This window comes from Hemibagrus wyckioides, linkage group LG21 (genome assembly GCF_019097595.1).
Source record: "Hemibagrus wyckioides isolate EC202008001 linkage group LG21, SWU_Hwy_1.0, whole genome shotgun sequence".
Classification (NCBI taxonomy): domain Eukaryota; kingdom Metazoa; phylum Chordata; class Actinopteri; order Siluriformes; family Bagridae; genus Hemibagrus; species Hemibagrus wyckioides.
In genome coordinates, this window is record NC_080730.1 from 13,093,448 (window position 1) to 13,112,030 (window position 18,583).

Sequence of the window (18,583 nt, forward strand, 5' to 3'; positions counted from 1 at the left end):
GTGGTGAGCAGAAGAGCATCTCAGCATGTGTGAAACACTGAAACTTGAGGTGGATGAGCTACAACAGCAAAAGACCGCATTCAGTTTAATTCCTGTCAACCAAAAACTAGAATCTTAGGCTATAATTGGCACAGACTCATCAAAACTGGATAGTTTAAGATGAGAGGGGAAAAACCTGGTCTTTTTTCAGTCTTCAAGTTTTTTTTTTATTTGGTTGTACTAATATTCAGAGCAGGGTTGTTTGTGTAGCACCAGGCAGACACTTTAAGAATTCCCCTCCTCTAGGCAGACTCATCATTGTTGGTTATGTCTAATCACTGTGGTGTGGCTACACAGTCATGGATGAACAGACTTCAGCAGACCGTTGATGCACCAGCCCAGGGGAATTTCCAAGCTTATTGACCGAGTGGATGATGTCCTACTGCCAATTTGCCTGGTGTCTATTAGACAGGAAGTCTAAGTTGCAGTTGCAGATGGAGCTGCACAGATGCAGGATGCTTAAGTTTTGACACCACGTTTTAACTGGAACAATTGCTGAACTGCTGCCAATGAGCAACATTCTGACATCCTGTGTTTTTCTTGTCCAGATGTGTGTGCAGAGAGAAAGACAGAGAGAGAGAGAGAGAGAGAGAGAGAGAGACTAATGTACTAAGAAGATGTGGCAAACTGAAACTGAAAGTATTTGTGATGTTTTACACACATCTTACATTTTGTCGAGTCTTAAATGTAGTCAATGCTTCATGAGTTTCTTGGTAAAAAGCAAATGTTTGTGGCCATTCATACATGAATCACAGTCGCTGATTCAGTGCATGCTTTTAATGTGAGTTAATTCAGTGGTAGACCTAGTTGTGCTTGTTGTGGTGGCTCAGTGGTTAAGGCTTTGAATCACAGATTAGAAAGTCTGGGTTTAAATCCCAGTTTAAATCCATGGATGGATGCTTGAGTAAGACCCTTAACCTTTAGCTCTGTTGTATCCTAAATCAATTATATGTAGGTTTTCTGTTAGGCAAATAAAACCATGTACTGGATTATGAAGAAATAGATTGTGAATTGGATAATGAAGAAATTACAGTACTTGCAAATATTATTACAGTTACTTAGTGTAATTTTACAGTACTTTTTTAACATGTAGATACTGTACATGCAGATAAATTGATATTTCTCACACCATTGTAGCTTTGCATCGTATTTTAACAAGTCATGCGTTACATTAACCTCCACCTTCATTCTCCATACAGTGTGCTGATCAGACAGGAAGAAACCAGAATGTGAAGAGAGGAGATTCTGATGAACAAATCTCTGATGCTTCCCATGCAAGCTTCTTGGTTATGCCAATTTAATAGAAGGCATTAGGAGGTTTTAGACTAACATGCCAACTTTTAGCTTCCATTATAATATCCATTTGGACCTACTTGGCATACTTGGCAGATTGGTGAACTCATGCTAAACAAATACAGCAAAAAACAAGAGACTGAATTGCTTAGTTAAAAGCAGGTGATCATTTTATTATATTTTTGTGATTGATACATTTTTTTGGACAAAAATCACCAGATTCATTTCTTGTCTAATTATACTCAGCTCTAAACTTTAGCAGAAAGCTCTTCAACACTTCAAACACATCTCGTCATATAAAATAATCAAGTGTGATCATATTTCATTTCAAACATCAAGATATGTAAAGGTAAAAAAACAAAAAATAAACATTTTAAATACGTGTCCCTCACACCAAGGTTTGTGCATCTTTATATAAATAATAATATAATAAAACACAGTATTTTTAAAGAACACAAATATCCTGTCTCAGTCCACTGTAACTTTACCTTCAAATGCTGTATAATAATACTTAAAAAAATATTATTTTTGTGTTGTGTGTGTGTGTGTGTGTGTGTGTGTGTGAAACATCTTTTAACATTAGTCATCGATAATCATTTATGAAAAATGTACATTTTTGTGTTCCACAACATTCACTCAAACTGTTACAGTCACCCATATGAAACATCTGTAATATTCTGTAAATAATAATCTGTAAAGTCACATCTTCAGCAGGAAGTAGCATCATCCAAATTTCCTGAAGATCAAAAGAACAAAATTTTTAGTTCTATCATTTTTTATTTTAATAATACTGTAGAAGGGACTGATGAGGTAACTTTGAACAACGTTACCCATATGTAATAAAACTATTAATTTAAATTAAATAATTAGACTGTATTTAATGCCATCTTGCCAGTAACATGGGATCTAGTGAATCTACTTGTATGTGTTAATTGAATGCATATAAAAATACTTTTTACCCTGTTACTCATTTACAAGCAAACTGCAGACATTGTTAACAGGGGAACCAAAATAATGAGATCTTTTCCCAGAGATGGGTTAACACATTTTTAAAAATAATGCTTTCTTAGATTCAGTGTTGAAAGAGTTACAAGCACCTCAGTCATGGAATTACTCTAATGAATTCCAGTGAGAATTTTTTCCCATGAGGATTTTCAGCATCCAATTTATTAAATGAGCTGTTTGTCCTGTTAGTAATTTACAAAGAAGAGAGAGAGAGAGAAAACAGAAATCATGTGTATATATATACTGTATGTAGCAACCCACCAGTTGCTTCCTTCAGAGGTGTACAGTCCTGTCTTCTTTTTGTAGATCCTTGATCTTTGAGCATATAAACACAAAAAAGCCATTAAAATGCTGGAAAGGTTGTATATACTGTAGACCTGAAACCCACAGCAGCTTAGAATGAATAACTGTTTAAGTCTTTGCAATAACAACAGTTCAATTCTACTGCATATGTAAATACTCTGTTTGATCTTCAGTGCATGGCAGGGCAACACAACACAAGCTGAAAAGTGAAATCTCACCTGCTGCTGCTTGCAGTAGAAGAGGACAGTGATGAACAGCAGTAATACACATGCAGCTGTAATCAGGAATGTTGTGCACACAGAGATCAGGATAAGTTGGTACTCTATTTCCCCAGAGTCTCTCTTTACACGATCTCTGGATCTCTGATCTGATCTGTCTTCAGTGCCTTCAGTGCATCTGGAATCTGAGAAAGACGAAGAGGTTTTATCTATATGTTTCCTTCAAAGGAGTGTAATGATATCAGAAAGGGTGCCGAACTTGATAAAGCTATGGATCCTTAATGAATGAGTTTTTTCCCCCCTTTTGACTAAGAGCATACTAAAAGTAAAAGAATGTATCTTGTTCAGTTGGATATTTTTGTGTTTAACCATGCAGTCTTATGAAAATGGAGGTCTCTCTGGAAGAAGGCCTTTGTGGAATCCTACCCAGAGCAGAAAAAGCTTCAAGCAGAACATCTGAAAATAGCTAAAAACTATTCAATGAAACTTTAAGACACCCCTTTTATAAGTTTGTGAATACATTCCAAATATTAGTATGTGTACATTTTGTTTAGTGGCTGTGTATAAAAAAAAATAAGAAGAAAAAGCTAATACTAGATTCACACATATATGTATTTTATCACTGCAAGTCATCAGTAGACATTTCTACTTCTGGTTGTCATAGTAATAATGTTTATCAGTGGGTGAAGCAATTAGCATTCTACTTGAAAACTCTTTTGCCACTTAAATATAACATTCTGGAGAGAGATTTGGAATTTGTGTATAAAATTCAGCAGTGTATATGTATTCATATGCATCCTATCATACACCTTGTATATTCATTCTTTCTTTTTTATGTCCTTAACTTGTGTGTGTTAAGCTGCTAGAGGATTCACAGAGTGTGTGCTCTTTGTGACGGATCACTTGTGCTCTACTGGCTTCACTCTCACTGGTAGTTGCTGCACCAAGTCACTCTATATTTGCATAAAGTTCATCATTTTATCACTGGACATGACCATATCTGGTCACCAATAGCTGCTGTGGCTCATGTTACCAGAAGTTGCCAGCTGAAAATGAATACTCTCTGGTCAATTTGTCACTACATTTCACTGTATGCTTGAATGTAGCATAAATCTTCAACCCTATAGTGTTCTAAATGTTGTTCCTTTGGGGGAAGAGTTATAAATTCTATGCAGAATTCTACATAATGATTTTGCCTAGTTATCTTAAGAATATCTGTATCTAATAGCATGTCACTGACCACTTAACTAGGATTGCTGTGTTCCTGTCATGAACATGAAGGCACATACCTTTGCAGTCTGGATCCTTGCTGATTATTTTAAACACATTTCTTGGTAAGGATTTGGCCATTTGAAGATGGAGGTGTGTAGGAATGTTCTGTTCAACATGTTCAGCATGCTGGTTTTCTGTTTCTCCAGGTGTGATCTCTAAGACTTTAAACTTTTTATTTCTCCTAATTCCTTTGGTTTTAGTAATCCAACTCCGGAGGAGATCGGAGGAGGAATCAGAAAGCATTCCTTGCTCTCTGGTATCTAAAGACCTCTTGGCAAGAAGTAGCAACGGTTTCCTATCAGAAATTAATGGTCTGTTGATTTTTTCAGATGGCTGTGATGTTGCTGATTGGTCAGTTCTTGTTGGTATGCCTGGTAATTCACTTAAGGATGAAATGGGAGAGGATGTAACTGATTGTGCCTCACTCCTCATGGCTACAGAAGAACCGCTGCTGTTATCCATCAAATTTGGAGTGGTGGAAGTAATGAAGTTTGTAGATTCCTCATGAATTGCTACAGAACGCTGGTCTGTGATGAGTTCAGGTTTGGTGTGCAGGCTGGGAAAAGGGCCAGGACCTGGGGAAAGTACAGAAATCTGATTTGGAGTTGAGTTTTTTGCTTTATCGTTGACTGCAGGCTCAGGTGCTCTAGATCCTTCATTTTTGTTCTTGAAGGTGTATGCTCTTGATTGGGTGTGGGGGGATGCAGTTGGAGCAGATCTTGTGAACATAAATGCCTTCATAGGTTGAAGACAAGAGCACTTACATTCTGGGGAACCAAAAACCAGACAGTAAGACTTTGCATTATATGTAAATCTTTGTCTGATATTCTGTAGAAGTTACTTTAAATCTTTAAATAACAGAATAATAGGCAATGATATAGGAACCAATTATTTGTTATATAAACCAATTGTTTATTAATTTCATCTGTAAATGCATCATTTCTACCAATAAAATATTTTGATAGTTACCTGTAGTTTCGGTGGGAGGTGCAGTGGTAGATTCTGGAACATTATTTGTATACTCATCCTCACAGTTCCAGTTCACAGGTTTGTCATTTTCATTCATAAGCTTTTTATACATCTGAAGAACCTCCTCTGTTTTTTGTAGCCCCTCCCTGGGCAAAGACGTGTACAGTCTGGCAAACTTCACTGGATTTTCCTATGTAGAGTACAAAACAGCAATGACTGTTAATGAATACTGGAAAAGCACCAAATACTCTGTTCATATCTATGGCCAGATGGATATTAAGTTCAAGTTAAACAATCAAGGTAGTTGTTGTGTTGTTCGGACACAATCCTAACTTGTGTTCCCTATCATTAAGTTTTGATTTCGTCCACTATTACTACTGATTAAGTCCTGGCATGCTTAGCATACACAGTCCTAATCATGGAGTCTGTTGCTCATGAAACACCAAAGAGTGGAGCTGTAAAGGTTACAGATGCTCCTGCTAAACAGGCTCCCATGATCTGCCCCCTTTTAGAAAACTGAAAAGTCACTCATTTCACCAATGTCTTAATCTAACCACTGCAACCTAGACAATATATATATCAACAAAAAAATAAATAAAATAACCCTATCCCTAACCAGAAATATGACAATGAATGAATGAATGAATGAATATTTTTTCACAGTAGCCCACACAAATATTAACCCCTATAACAATGGGTGTTCACATTAATTTGCCCAACCCCTATGTTTGTTAATCTCTTTTTGTTAAACATTTTGCTGAATAGTTCTCAAAATCTCCTGTCATGATTTTCACTATGATTTACAGGTTCAGATTAAATAATTGAAGAAAACCATAATACTTTACTAAAGGGTGCTGTTCACAATACTCCATAACACTAAACCACATAACACATAACTACATAACTATTGAAACAGATCAGGACATGTGGCATAAGCTTATACAAACATTTAGAAGGGTTTATTCCAATTATTGTCAAACAACATTTAGACATAACACTTTATATAACATGTCAGTTAAGTAACAGATATTTATTCACAAAATGTGGCAATGTGGCACAATAATGGAAGCACAATTTACCACAGATACAGAAGTATGTATACATTATCCAAAGCAAAGTTTATGAGTTTGCTGCGATGACTCTGATCATAAAGATCATAAATACCCTGATCCACAATGTCAAACCACGTTCATCGTCATAACACAGAAAGTGTCATAACAATCTTAAATCCACAAAATCACTTGACTTTGAAACTTGAATTGAGATTATGTCAATGTGACATCCAAGGTGACACAAACCGCTGATCACATTTATTAATATTTGGTGATGAGGCTACAGCCAGATCCAAATTCACAGCCCATTCTGCCAGTGCTGGCATTTCCTTTACTTCATTAATGCAGTTTATGAAATCATCCCATTAGAATTATGTTTATTATAACTTGATATTTCCTATTAATTTTCATGTTCACAGATGCCTTTTTAATGAAGGCATTTATGTTACAAAGAATATATATATAAAAAAAACTAATTTAAACATTACCTCGATCTCTTCATCGATAGGAGGGACGCATTTCTGGGAATAAATGTTGTAGATCAATTCCTTTAGTGAGCTTGTGTAGTGATAATTATCAGCCCCCTTTTCATATGTGAAGTGTGCATTCAGAAGGTCCAGGATGTGAGGGAGTGCTGCTTTAATGTAACAGATATCACTCTGCAAAGACAAAATAAAAACATTCAAAAGAAGATTTGATTATTTCTTACTCACTACCTTGTAATGTTCACCAATCTGCTGTATTAAAGGTTTTGAAAAAATCTCCAAAGCCATCATTTTAATTTTAACATTTTCGTACTTCAGGTCAAACACTAATGCCGGTGACACTTTGCTTTTAGCTGTAGTACTAGCTTCATAAAATATATTGCATTTCACTCATTTTAAACATTTTTTATAGTAGAGTATATTGCATAGTTCAGCTAGACTATTTTTAAAAAAAAATTTTTAGATTATTATTATTGTACAAAAGGTCAAATTTTTCTTGTGTCTGATCTCTTTTATTGAGGCATGCATTTGGACACTATCCAATGGTTGTGATTTAAAATGAATTATAAGGTTTTGCACAAACACTAATTAAAAAAAAACAGAATTTTTATTAGAGCTGTCAGACGTTTGAACCCCACTGTACAAACACTGTTTACAAAAACTACCAGGCAAGTGATGGCTTCCTGCTCAAAGAGCCTAGTGTACCATAAAACCATGTATATATGTAATATACAATTGACATGTGAAAAGCTTATGCCATAAATGTACTGAGATTTTATTGTTCAAACTCAATTAGAAGCAAAGGACATAAAAGCACATCATGCATACCAGGTGCTGGTGTTCAGTGAACCTAAAGGATATAGAGCAGCCATATTGGACTTGGTTCATAATCTGAAATTCAAACAGGAGAAATATTACTGGCTGTAGCACACATTTTTCACACAAATGAAACTTATTTCCATACTTACATTATATTGCCAAAGGTTTTGGGACACCCCTCTAAATCATTGAATTCAGGTGTTGTTTTTCAGGGGTTGGGCTTGGCCCCTTAGTTCCAGTGAAATATATTTTCTTAATGCTTCAGCATACCAAGACAAGGTCCATGAAGACATGGATGTGTGAGTCCTGACCTCAGCATGATAGAAGAACCTTTAGGATGAATTAGAGCAGAGACTGAGAGCCAGGACTTCTCGTCCAACATCAGTGCCTGATCTCACAAATGTGCTTCTAGAGGAATGGTCATAATTTCCCATAAACACACTCCTAATCCTTGTGGAAACCCTTCCCACAAGAGTTTAAGCTGTTATAGCTGCAAAGGGCAGGCCAACTCCATATTACATTCATGTGCATGTAAAGTCAAACGTCCCAGTTTTTGCCTGGCTCACAGTCTCCACTCTAATTCATCCTAAAGGTGTTCTATTGGGTTGAAGACAGGACTCTGTGCAGGCCAGTCAAATTCCTCCACACCAAACTCAACTCAGGCATGTCTTTATGGACCTTGCTTTGGTGCATGGTCATGTTGGAACAGGAAGGGGTCATCCCCAAACTGGTCCCACAAAGTTGAGAGCATGAAATTGTCCAAAATGTCTTGGTATGCTGAAGCAATAAGAGTTCCTTTCACTGGAACTAAGGAGCCAAACCCAACCCCTGAAAAACAACACCTGAATTCAATGATGATGATGGGGGGTGGGGGGTTGTGTTTGGCAATATCGTGTCTAGCTGAACTATATACATATATATATATATATATATATATATATATATATATATATATATATATATATATATATATATATATATATATATATATATCCATCAAGATTTAAACCTTACCAGTTTTCTTAAAGTCAGGAGATGTTCCTCAGTCACAGAGTGTTGACATGGACCAGGTACAGCACCAGAGGCCAATTGCAAGCACAGGACAAGGCAGGAACACAGATGCCTTATCTTCAGTCACATATAAAACAGATATATGAGGATGGAATCGCAGTTCACTTTTTTTCTTTACCTTTTCTATATAAAGACTTATAATAAAGCATAAATTGCTTTTATCAAGCATTTAAGTTCTGTTTACTACTTTTTTTATTCTGTAAGTTATTTATTTAAGACTGTAGCTACTTGTAGAAGAACAAGGTGGATATAAAGGACACAGAAAACAGAGGAAAAAAAAGATTTAGACTTTAGAAAAAAACACTGCATATTGTATTGTATTGTATTGTATTGTACTGTACTGTGTTGTGTTGTGTTGTGTTGTGTTGTACTGTACTGTACTTTACTGTATTGTATTGTACTGTACTGTGTTGTGTTGTGTTGTGTTGTGTTGTGTTGTACTGTACTGTATTGTATTGTACTGTACTGTACTGTGTTGTGTTGTGTTGTACTGTACTGTACTTTACTGTATTGTATTGTACTGTACTGTGTTGTGTTGTGTTGTACTGTACTGTACTGTATTGTATTGTACTGTACTGTATTGTGTTGTGTTGTACTGTACTGTACTGTACTGTATTGAATTGTACTGTACTGTGTTGTGTTGTGTTGTTTTGTACTGTACTGTACTGTATTGTATTGTATTGTATTGTATTGTATTGTATTGTATTGTATCTATTTTATATATATAAATATCAAGCCTCCAGATGGTTATATTATCCTGGGTTTTTTTTTTGGATTGTGGAGTATGCCTAATCACATTACTCTTTAGTATTTTGCCCTGTGCAACAAATAGTCATGAAAATGTCTATAATAATTGTTATTATCCAAAATTTTGTGGATGCCTGGCCTTTGATGAATTTCTTATTCCTATTTTGTAACAGCCTCCACCCTTTTGACAGGCTTTCCAACAGATTGTGGAAAATAGCTGTGGGGATTTGTGCTCATTCTGCTACAAGGACATTAGTCATGCTTTCCAGTTTATCCTGAAAGTGTTTAATGGCAGTGAGGTCCTGGCTTTGTTGAGGCTACTTGAGAAAGCATGTTGCCATTGGTTTCACTTTGTTCGCAGGATCGTTGTTATGCTACAACATGTCTGAACTAGTTCCACTGAAGAGAAATTTTAAAACTACAGCATGCAAAGGCATTCTATACAGTTGTGCACTTCTAATTTATGGCAACAGTTTGGGGAAGAATGACATATGGATGTAATGCTCAGGTATCTACATGCTGTTATTCATATAATGTTAAACTGCACAGCCTCGTACATTTGCACTCCTGCAACTATCAAAATAGGGGTCTTGGTCTGTTTAAATATACAGTGCCTTGTGGAGTCTTTTTGCATTTATCAGGTCCTGACCTGGACTGTTTATTTAACATGATAGTATGTTTAATGGATTTTGGTTGCACTTTTGCTTTGAAGTGTAATTCTAAATAAAAATTCCCTAACATATTCCACTGGAATATACCATAAAGTAATACATCCTTTTAATATCTTAATAATCATAAGGCAGGGGTGCAAGTAAGATCACATTAGCACTTGCATGTCTTATTTAAAGCATGCATATTATACTCTAAATTATAATACTCTAAATCCTAAAATTAGCAAACATTTCCCAAAAGAAGGGGAATTCAGTGACTGTAAAAACTGTCATTTACTGGATGGTTACATAAAATCATAACCAATGCCAAAAGAATGAGTCTTATGTTTATTGGTTCAGATTTTCAGACCACATTCTTCTCCAGCTCCCGGTTTGGTGGTTATTTCACTTTAGTAAACTGACAAAGAAAAATGTGTGGGCTGTACACAAGTTCTGAGAGTGAAATGCCAGTGAATATTTGCTTGTTCTAACCTTTAACTTTGCATCCTGCATCTGCCTGCCTGTCTGTCTGTCTGTCTGTCTGTCTGTCTCTCTCTCTCTCTCTCTCTCTCTCTCTCTCTCTCATATCTTATATTCGAAATTATACCTTTCTCTGAACTGTCAAATAAATATTTTTAAATTACATTAAAACTTTCTCTTTTAAGCACATTCCTACCTGTGGACTTCTGCGGATTGGTATAGCATCGTCAGATAATTTGGATTTTTGAAAAAAGTATAATAATAAAACAGACCGAATGAAGAACCATATGTTCTACATTCAATCAATATTCAATATTCCCATGAGAGGAACATTATAATACACAAAGTATAAAAATGTTTCTGGTCCAACATATAAAACACACCAGAAAAGAGTTAAGATTTAAACACTTACCTTGGCCTTGTGGTCTGTTGTGTGTGTGTTCATCTGGCTGGCTTAGGCAAGGAGATCGAGCAAAGTCCACATTTAGATACATTAGAGTTCCTTTGCATTTCTTTTTTGTTTGGGAGAAAAAGAGAGCAAGTTGCAGTTAGGCTCCTCACAGCTAAAATAAAATGTTATTTACTAAGTCTAAACAATCTTATAAATATTATATGCTTACTCAGTCAAAGAGTGCATCTTCTCCTGACAGGACCGATAAGTGAAAAGACTTGTGCTCCCAGCACCACTTAACTGTAAGCAGCTGAGTCCCTCCCACCCTCCTCTTTTCCTTGACATCATGTATTTTACAAGAAATCATCCTTCACAGGAAGTTTTTATTGCAATATATACTTTCAACCTTATCTTGATGTAGGAATTATCTCTAAAGTGACCAGGAACCAGGACCCGAAATACCACAGATATGAAAAATAAAAGAATTAAAAAAAGGAACATCATAATTTTCTGTTTAAATACATATTTATAAGGGCACTGGACAGAAGCGCTAATGAATAAAAAGAACAGTTAAGCAGATAGCTATATTATCTGTTACATGACTATAAAGAAAAACAACAAAAAAAATCTCATATTTCCAGGAAAGAGGAGTACAGAGACTGGACCAGAGACACAGGCAGCACCCTGATACTGACAGGGAGGAAGAGAACAAAGTCTGTCAGTAAAACAGACAGAGGAAAGGAAACCTTTGACTCTTAGCTCCTGAATAATGATTGCTAATTTGAGTGTGCAGGGACATAAAATGTGCATGCAAATGTAGGCATGTTGTGGCTGATTTAACAAATAGTTTTATGGACTAAATATGGACATCATACACACAAGCAGGGGCAATTTAGCAAAGCCAGTCCATCTACCTACATGAATTTGGACAATATTGGGGAAACTCATGCGAAAATCCAGACAGACCTGAGCTGAGGATTAATCCTGGGACCATAAAGCTGTGAGGCCACAACACTCCTCACCGCACACCATAAGTTGTATAATAAAAAGTTAAACAGTACCAAGCAAGGATGTTCAAAATGAGCACAGAAAGAGTCAGGGGATGATTACAGATGTTAAAGAGTATTTATAATTACAACATAATATTTAAATTTATATATATATATATATATATATATATATATATATATATATATAAAACAGACTGAATAAGGAACCATCAGACATTAGTTATAGTATCAGGATTCCAGGTGAGAGGGGGAGAGAGTTTCTTGAGTGTAGATAGTTCTTAGGAAGTCCAGACCTTTAAGGTGTTTATGTGGGAACTGCAGAAATTAAGTGCAGAAGTAGAGCATCAGGACAAATCGGGTCAATCCAGAGGATAAGAATCTGGGTAAAGCTGACTGGAAAATAAGGCTGAGGTTCCCAAACTTTGTGGGCAAACAACCCCAAATGAACATTGTGAGTTTTCTGAAACCCCAAACCTTGACCACATTACATTTTTAAATTCCAGATTGAACAATTACGGGTGTCATAACATTGGGACTTTTTATTTTTACTAACATACAGTACACATATGTAATGTAAGAGAGCAAAAACACAGAATATAGAATTAACTTGACTTGTGTTCGGAGACAGCGCAAGCGGCATTGTTCACACACTGTTGTTCATTGTTCACATCTGCCTGTCTTATGTACATCTGGAGGAGAGAAATGTAGCATTCACTAGATAGCATCTCAGAGACAAAACATCATTGTCCTCCAAGTTTCCAAATTCACAGTGATGTTTAACAGATTAAAGAAACTTTTTTTTTGTTGCTTTTTGTGAGAACAAAAGTTTTGACAAATATTGTGACAAAGCTATGTCAGTGTATTGCAAATCAAAAACTCTGACATTTATCAAAGTAAATACTGAAAAGCTGGTTACTATCCAGTAACGTTCTTGAATAGTATATAAGTATGTGATTTGAGACACAATACTAGTTTGTTTTATGGCTGCAGATGAATTTCTGAATACTTACATGTCACAAGAGTGAAAAGGACTAAAAGAGCATGTACATTTTTATCTTAAATATAGTCTGAATGTGACTAACAACAACACAAATAAATAAATAAACACACAAAATCCACATTTGACATGTATTACATAATATATATGAATACAACAATAAAGATTATTGTGAGGTTCTCTACACATCCCATTTATAAATCAAGCATAGAGTTGTGACCCCTATTCTGGGAACCCCTTAATTAAGGCCATAAAAGCTTTTATGATTATTTATCCTACAGCAAAAGTAAAAGAGAAAATAAGAATTATTGCATAAGGAACCACAGATACTGAATAAGAAATATAAGAGCACCTGTTTTGGAAAGATAAATACCAGTGGAGTGGCTTATAACAAGAATCATAGAAAAAATAGTAAAACTTCCTGTAAGGCAAAGCTCTCTCACACTTACAAGAATCACTCAAGAATTTGAAATAATCAACTTGTATTTTTCCAGACGAGAGAATCATTGTTCCAACAATGTTGCAAGAGTCCCACACCTATCAAGTCATGTGCTTATAAGTGATAAAGGCAAAAAATAGATTATTTTACCTCATATCTATTCACATGATTCTCAAAATCTATCTATGATATTTGTTTGTTCTCTTAAGTTTAGGGAGTCTACACAGATGATGATGGAGTCATACTTCTAGTCCCCTTTTTCAGCTGAATTTAGAGTGATGTGTTCTTTATTAAACATGCTTTACAAGATTCTTATGAGATGATCCATTCAGCAAATTAGCTCATTTCTATTACATGCACTTAGATGGAATTCAGAGAATATGGACAGAAATGGATCAAAGGCTGTTAAAATTGTTCTGTAATAAGATCCACCACAGCATTATACATTATTCAACACTTGAGAGTCAGTGCTTTGTAAGATTCAGTAAGTTTCCAAACAAGTCTTTAGGACAGAGGTGTGGCTGATGTCCAGTTTCTCTGGACAAGGACAAGCTGTACTTTTTAGGCCCTAGTAACTCCAACAGAGAGAACAAACAACAGATTGATGAGTGAATGATTTTTTAACAGAAATGACGTTAAAAATATTAGCTTTCAGTATGAACATGAGTGTCAGCTATTTGTAATTGTCAAAGGTAATGCAGTTCCTTTGAGGTTTCTTACATGGTAAAGTCACAACACAGTGTTTTTTTTTTTTTTTGCAGTTTTTTGGTAATATGACAAGCTCCATTTTTGTCTTATTAATATCAGAGACTGTCTAGAAAAGAAATGATTATCCATTCATCCTCTACACCACTTATCCAACCGGGCTGCACGGAACCTGGAGCCGTGTACACTCAAGACAGGATGCCAGTCTATTGCAGTGCAAAATGCCAATGCCAATCAGCCTACATTGTATTGGGAGAAAACCTGAGTACTCAGGGGAATCCCCTAAGACATGGGGAGAACAAGCACACACACACAGTGGAGGTGGGAATCAAACCCCCAACCCTGGAGGTGTGAGGCAAACATGTAAAGCCAACATGCTCCTCAGAAATGATTATAACTGCTTTAATATGTGATAACAAGAAATAACTAGTTTCACAGTCATTCATTAACATTAGATGTAAATTGGTGAAAAAAAAAGAAGTTTGTTTAATAGTTTGTGCCACTTTTTTATTTTCTTATAACTTCACCCTTCCTTATGAGACTCTTAATCCCTTATGCAGAAAATTGACTTGAAGAAGAGTGTGTTCAATGAGCTTCTGTTTACTTTTCTACATTCTTAGAAAATAAGGTTCCAACTAGCACTTTAATTTAATGGCTCTTCAGTTTGTCTCTTTAGGGAACACTTCAGGTTTCTACAATCCGTTTAGAAAATGGTGGAATTAGCATCAGCATCCATTTAGGAAGCCAGAAGTTATAGCTAATCAAACAACCCTTAACATTTTTGGAGTGTTGAGAGAGAGGCCTAGGATGAAAGAGAATACTCAAAGTGTGTTTTATACGGTCACTCTGAGACTATTAAAGTAAGCAGGGGTGAAAACAATTGCCAAAAACAGAGCAGGAAAAACTTTAATCAAGAAACTAAATTATAAAAGGACAAGCAAAGGGAAAACAGCTTATAAGTGAAGTAAACACACATATACACATGCAATACTTCACTCAAATCCCTGCGGAAATGATGTAGAATAAACTGTAATAATCCCAAGGCAAAAGAAGGCAGTTTATTTAACAGTAACTACATTTCAGGATGTATGAATCACTCACTTATTCACAGTTCAATCTCTGTCAATCCCATACCACATACATACATCATTACTTGATAGCAATCAAATGAAATTCAGTTTATAGTTCATAATGAACAACTGGGTTCACAGTAAGTGCTTCTGGTAAAAGAAGTGTGCTAGAATATGAACCAAGACTGTTTTCCCAGAACCAGGCTGTATGACTAATGTTAAAGATATGTGCAATACCACTCATACAGGCACGTGCCATAAAAAGACTAGAACTAATGTCTGAACAAGTTCAAGTTACAGTTACAGTAGATCAACACTGTCAGTTAAATGCTGGGGGTTGTATTTGTAGTTGTATGGGTACAGTGTTTTCAACTTTCATATAAGTTCGGATCTAATTAATACTGAAAAGAAAAAAATGAAATGAAATGGGAAAAAACAGAATGTTCATGCTGATTGGATCCTGCTTATTATAACCTTGTAAATAATAAATAATTCACCAATACATGTAAGATTAATTAGGATGATTGAATAGGATGTTTTGGAAGTGGATTTCTAGCACACACGTTCTTTCAGTATCAAGCTTGGACCTTCATAATGGAATGCACTTGGCAAGAGAGCAAGCATGGCACTGCCACTCTCCTCTTTTTCTCATATGACGTTTATTCAAAATCTTTTTAGAATCATTTAAGTCTTTTTTTAGAACATCTAGTTTTTACTAAATACTTACTAAATAAGTATAAGATTACAGTTTTATTCATTATATGTTTTGTCTTCGCAAACTCCATTCTTTTCAGTGTAAAACCATTGCTTTTTCAAATATCATAGTTTTTAATTCTCTCCTTTACAAGGTCTCCTTCCTTATGTCTTTCCATTGTTCAAGCTCCCACTAGGCTTTAATTCCCTGGGGCTTCATTTCTGAACATTGTGCAAGCACAAACCATGCCTTGAAAATTTTATATGCAATTTGTCATATACACAATGGGGTCTATAAAAATAACCTTGGTGTAGAAATGCATCCTGGATTAAGAAAAAACAGCATTCCTTTTAGGCCCACTGCTTGTTAGTGGGATTTAGTAACAGCTTATATTGCTTTTAGTGCTATTTTAAATGGGGGCTTTTTTCCTAACAAAAATAACCATTAACCTGAATGTACAGAGCAGAGTATTGTCTCTGCAGTTCTTTGTGCCCTTAAAAATGCAACTAGAAGAGATCATGAGGCTTTTATGCATGCTTTCAAGTAAGGCAAGGCCCAGATGACATATTCCTATGGCCTCATGACCGTAAAACCCAGATCCCAAGAAATGCACTCATTATACTTAACTTTAATCCAGTTTAAAGTGTAAACTTAACTTCATTAAACTTTTTGTCTCCATGCAACTTTTTTAACGTTTAACACAATTTCCACAGATATCTAGGACTACTACTTACACATATCAAGAACAAATTAAAAATGCATATCACATAGGACTCATAAGATTCCATAATGTTTGGAAATGATACACTAACCAAAATGTTAACCAAATGTTATCTATGCCTACATTCAGACCAAATACTTGTATTTGTAATATTTGGTTGTATACCCCTTCAGCATTATGCTAGCAACACTGACATCTGTTGCATTCTCTCTCTTTTTTTTTTTTTTACCCTTTTCCAGGCTTGTGCCACACCTTCTTTCAGTTGTTGTTGTTTCAGGGGGGTTTCTTCTTTCAGTCTCCTCTTCAGGAGATGAAATGCATGTGCAGTTGGTTTAAGGTCTGGTGATTGACTTGGCCACTTTAAAACCTTCCACTTTTTCCCCCTGAAATTTTCCTTTGTTGTGATTTGTGTCATTGTCTTGCTGCATGATGAAGTGTCTCCAGTTTCATTCGATGGATTTCTTTGTAAACTGTTAAAGAGAATGTTTCTGTAAACTTCTGAAATCATTCTGCTGCCATCATGATTTAGATCATCAATAAAGATTACTGAGTCTGTTAAAATTAAAGTCCAAGCTTCATGTTGAACTCATATATTTTAGGTCATAAACAGATTCAGTTCTTTCTCCACACTTTGGCCATTCTATCACTTTGATTAATCTTGGTTACAGAACTTCTGTGTCTCATCTCTGGATTTCTTTGTGAAGTGCAATCTGGATTTCTGATTTTTACTGCTGATGGGTGGTTTGCATCTTGGGCTATGGCCTCTATATTTCTGCTCTTAAAGTCTTCTTTTAATGGTAGATTTTTATACTTCCGCTTATGCCTTTTAGACTGCTGTTTTAGGGTTTTTCTCAAAATGTTTCTGTCAAAAAAAAAACCCCTTTGATGTCTGGTTGTTAGAACACAAGTGGTTTTCTTTCCTTATGAGTAAGTTCCAATGACCTCCTTAACCCACTCACTGATTTTGGAAGATGGCCTCATCTATGTCATTTCTGTGACTTATTCTTTCCAATATTTTAATAATGGAGTTAATGATGCTTCATGGGATGCTCAAAGTTAACCAACCCGTAATTAATACTTTTCAAGAACTTTGTTGTTATATATAAATAGGGTTAGCAAATGTCCTGTTAAAATGAACATTACATGTCTAAACCTTTCAGAAATATGTAACTGGTGAAGTACTTAAGTGTGACTAGAAATTTCCTGAAAATATGGATCAGTTTCCCTTGAATTCTGATCGTTACCGTAATGGCATCTATTCAGCATATATAACATCATGTCTGATTCAGCATCTAATCCTGAATCAGACATGGGTGTAGACACAATCTCACAGCTGGCTTTTCAACACTATAAAAAAACACATTCCTGAAAGATGCCAAACTAGCTGATTTAATATAGATATAGATTTCCTATAGTCATTTCCTTCCACATCTCAGTAAATCCATTACATAGCTCGGTAGCAGAATTAATCACTTTAACAAATCTATATAAATGTGTTGATAGTAGTGGGCTTAATTTACAACCTTAAATTACATTATAAATGTAACTCAACGAGGCGGCCTATGTTTCTGGCTTTTATTAAGCAGGATTAAAGCACATATAAAAGTTTTAAAGTACGAGAAATAAAGCCAGAGTTACTCTCCGTTAGCTCTTTCCTCAGCTGTACAAAACATTTAGCCATGGAATGTGTGATGGCCTAAACACACAGATTAATGAGGACAGCTGAAGAGGATAGAAAAGGAGGAGGGAGGCGGAAGGGAGGGAGCTGCTCCTCTTCGACTCACTCTGTCTGACTCATTCTGTGTGTGTGTGTGTGTGTGTGTGTGTGTGTGGTGCTAGGTCAGGTCAGAAAAAATCTCCCTGTGTCTCACACAGGGATGTGAGATGCCGGTAAAATGTTAGCAGTGAAATCTATTTTTTAGCTACTGGTGGTCAGTGCAACCAAAACCAGGCTGACTGTGAGACTGTGTTTTTATTACCCTTACCATTTACAAATATAACAATACATTCATTTTAAACATGTACACAAAGGAAATTAAATATTTAGACTTTTGTGTAGAGCATTCTCCACTAAATCTTGTTGCAACATTCCTTACTGCTTTAAGAAACATGCACTATTTTCTTTTTCAAAACCCAGTCCAACAAGAGAGTAC

The 18,583-nt window shown here is 35.6% G+C and overlaps 1 protein-coding gene across 1 annotated transcript; it reads right to left on the reverse strand.

Annotated features, from left to right (window-relative positions):
* Nucleotides 1-1,874: 1,874 nt before the first annotated feature.
* On the reverse strand, nt 1,875-11,163 carry csf1a (colony stimulating factor 1a (macrophage)). Its single transcript, XM_058374140.1, has 10 exons — nt 11,024-11,163; nt 10,816-10,915; nt 8,470-8,583; nt 7,465-7,527; nt 6,640-6,810; nt 5,100-5,289; nt 4,148-4,897; nt 2,859-3,043; nt 2,599-2,652; nt 1,875-2,068 (listed from the first exon to the last, which is right to left on the reverse strand). The coding sequence occupies exons 2-9, from the start codon at nt 10,846-10,848 to the stop codon at nt 2,611-2,613; spliced, it is 1,548 nt and encodes a 515-aa protein (XP_058230123.1). The 5' UTR covers nt 10,849-10,915; nt 11,024-11,163; the 3' UTR covers nt 1,875-2,068; nt 2,599-2,610.
* Between the last annotated feature and the right edge of the window lie 7,420 nt (nt 11,164-18,583).

What these genes read in the sequence shown, in the direction of transcription:
- csf1a (XM_058374140.1), bottom strand. Translation starts at nt 10,848, where the DNA reads ATGAACACACACACAACAGACCACAAGGCCAAG. An exon ending in TCACTGAACACCAGCACCTG is followed by an intron (nt 6,811 to 7,464) that starts GTATGCATGATG and finishes TTGTCTTTGCAG; the next exon opens with AGTGATATCTGTTACATTAA. An exon ending in CAAGGATCCAGACTGCAAAG is followed by an intron (nt 3,044 to 4,147) that starts GTATGTGCCTTC and finishes CGTCTTTCTCAG; the next exon opens with ATTCCAGATGCACTGAAGGC.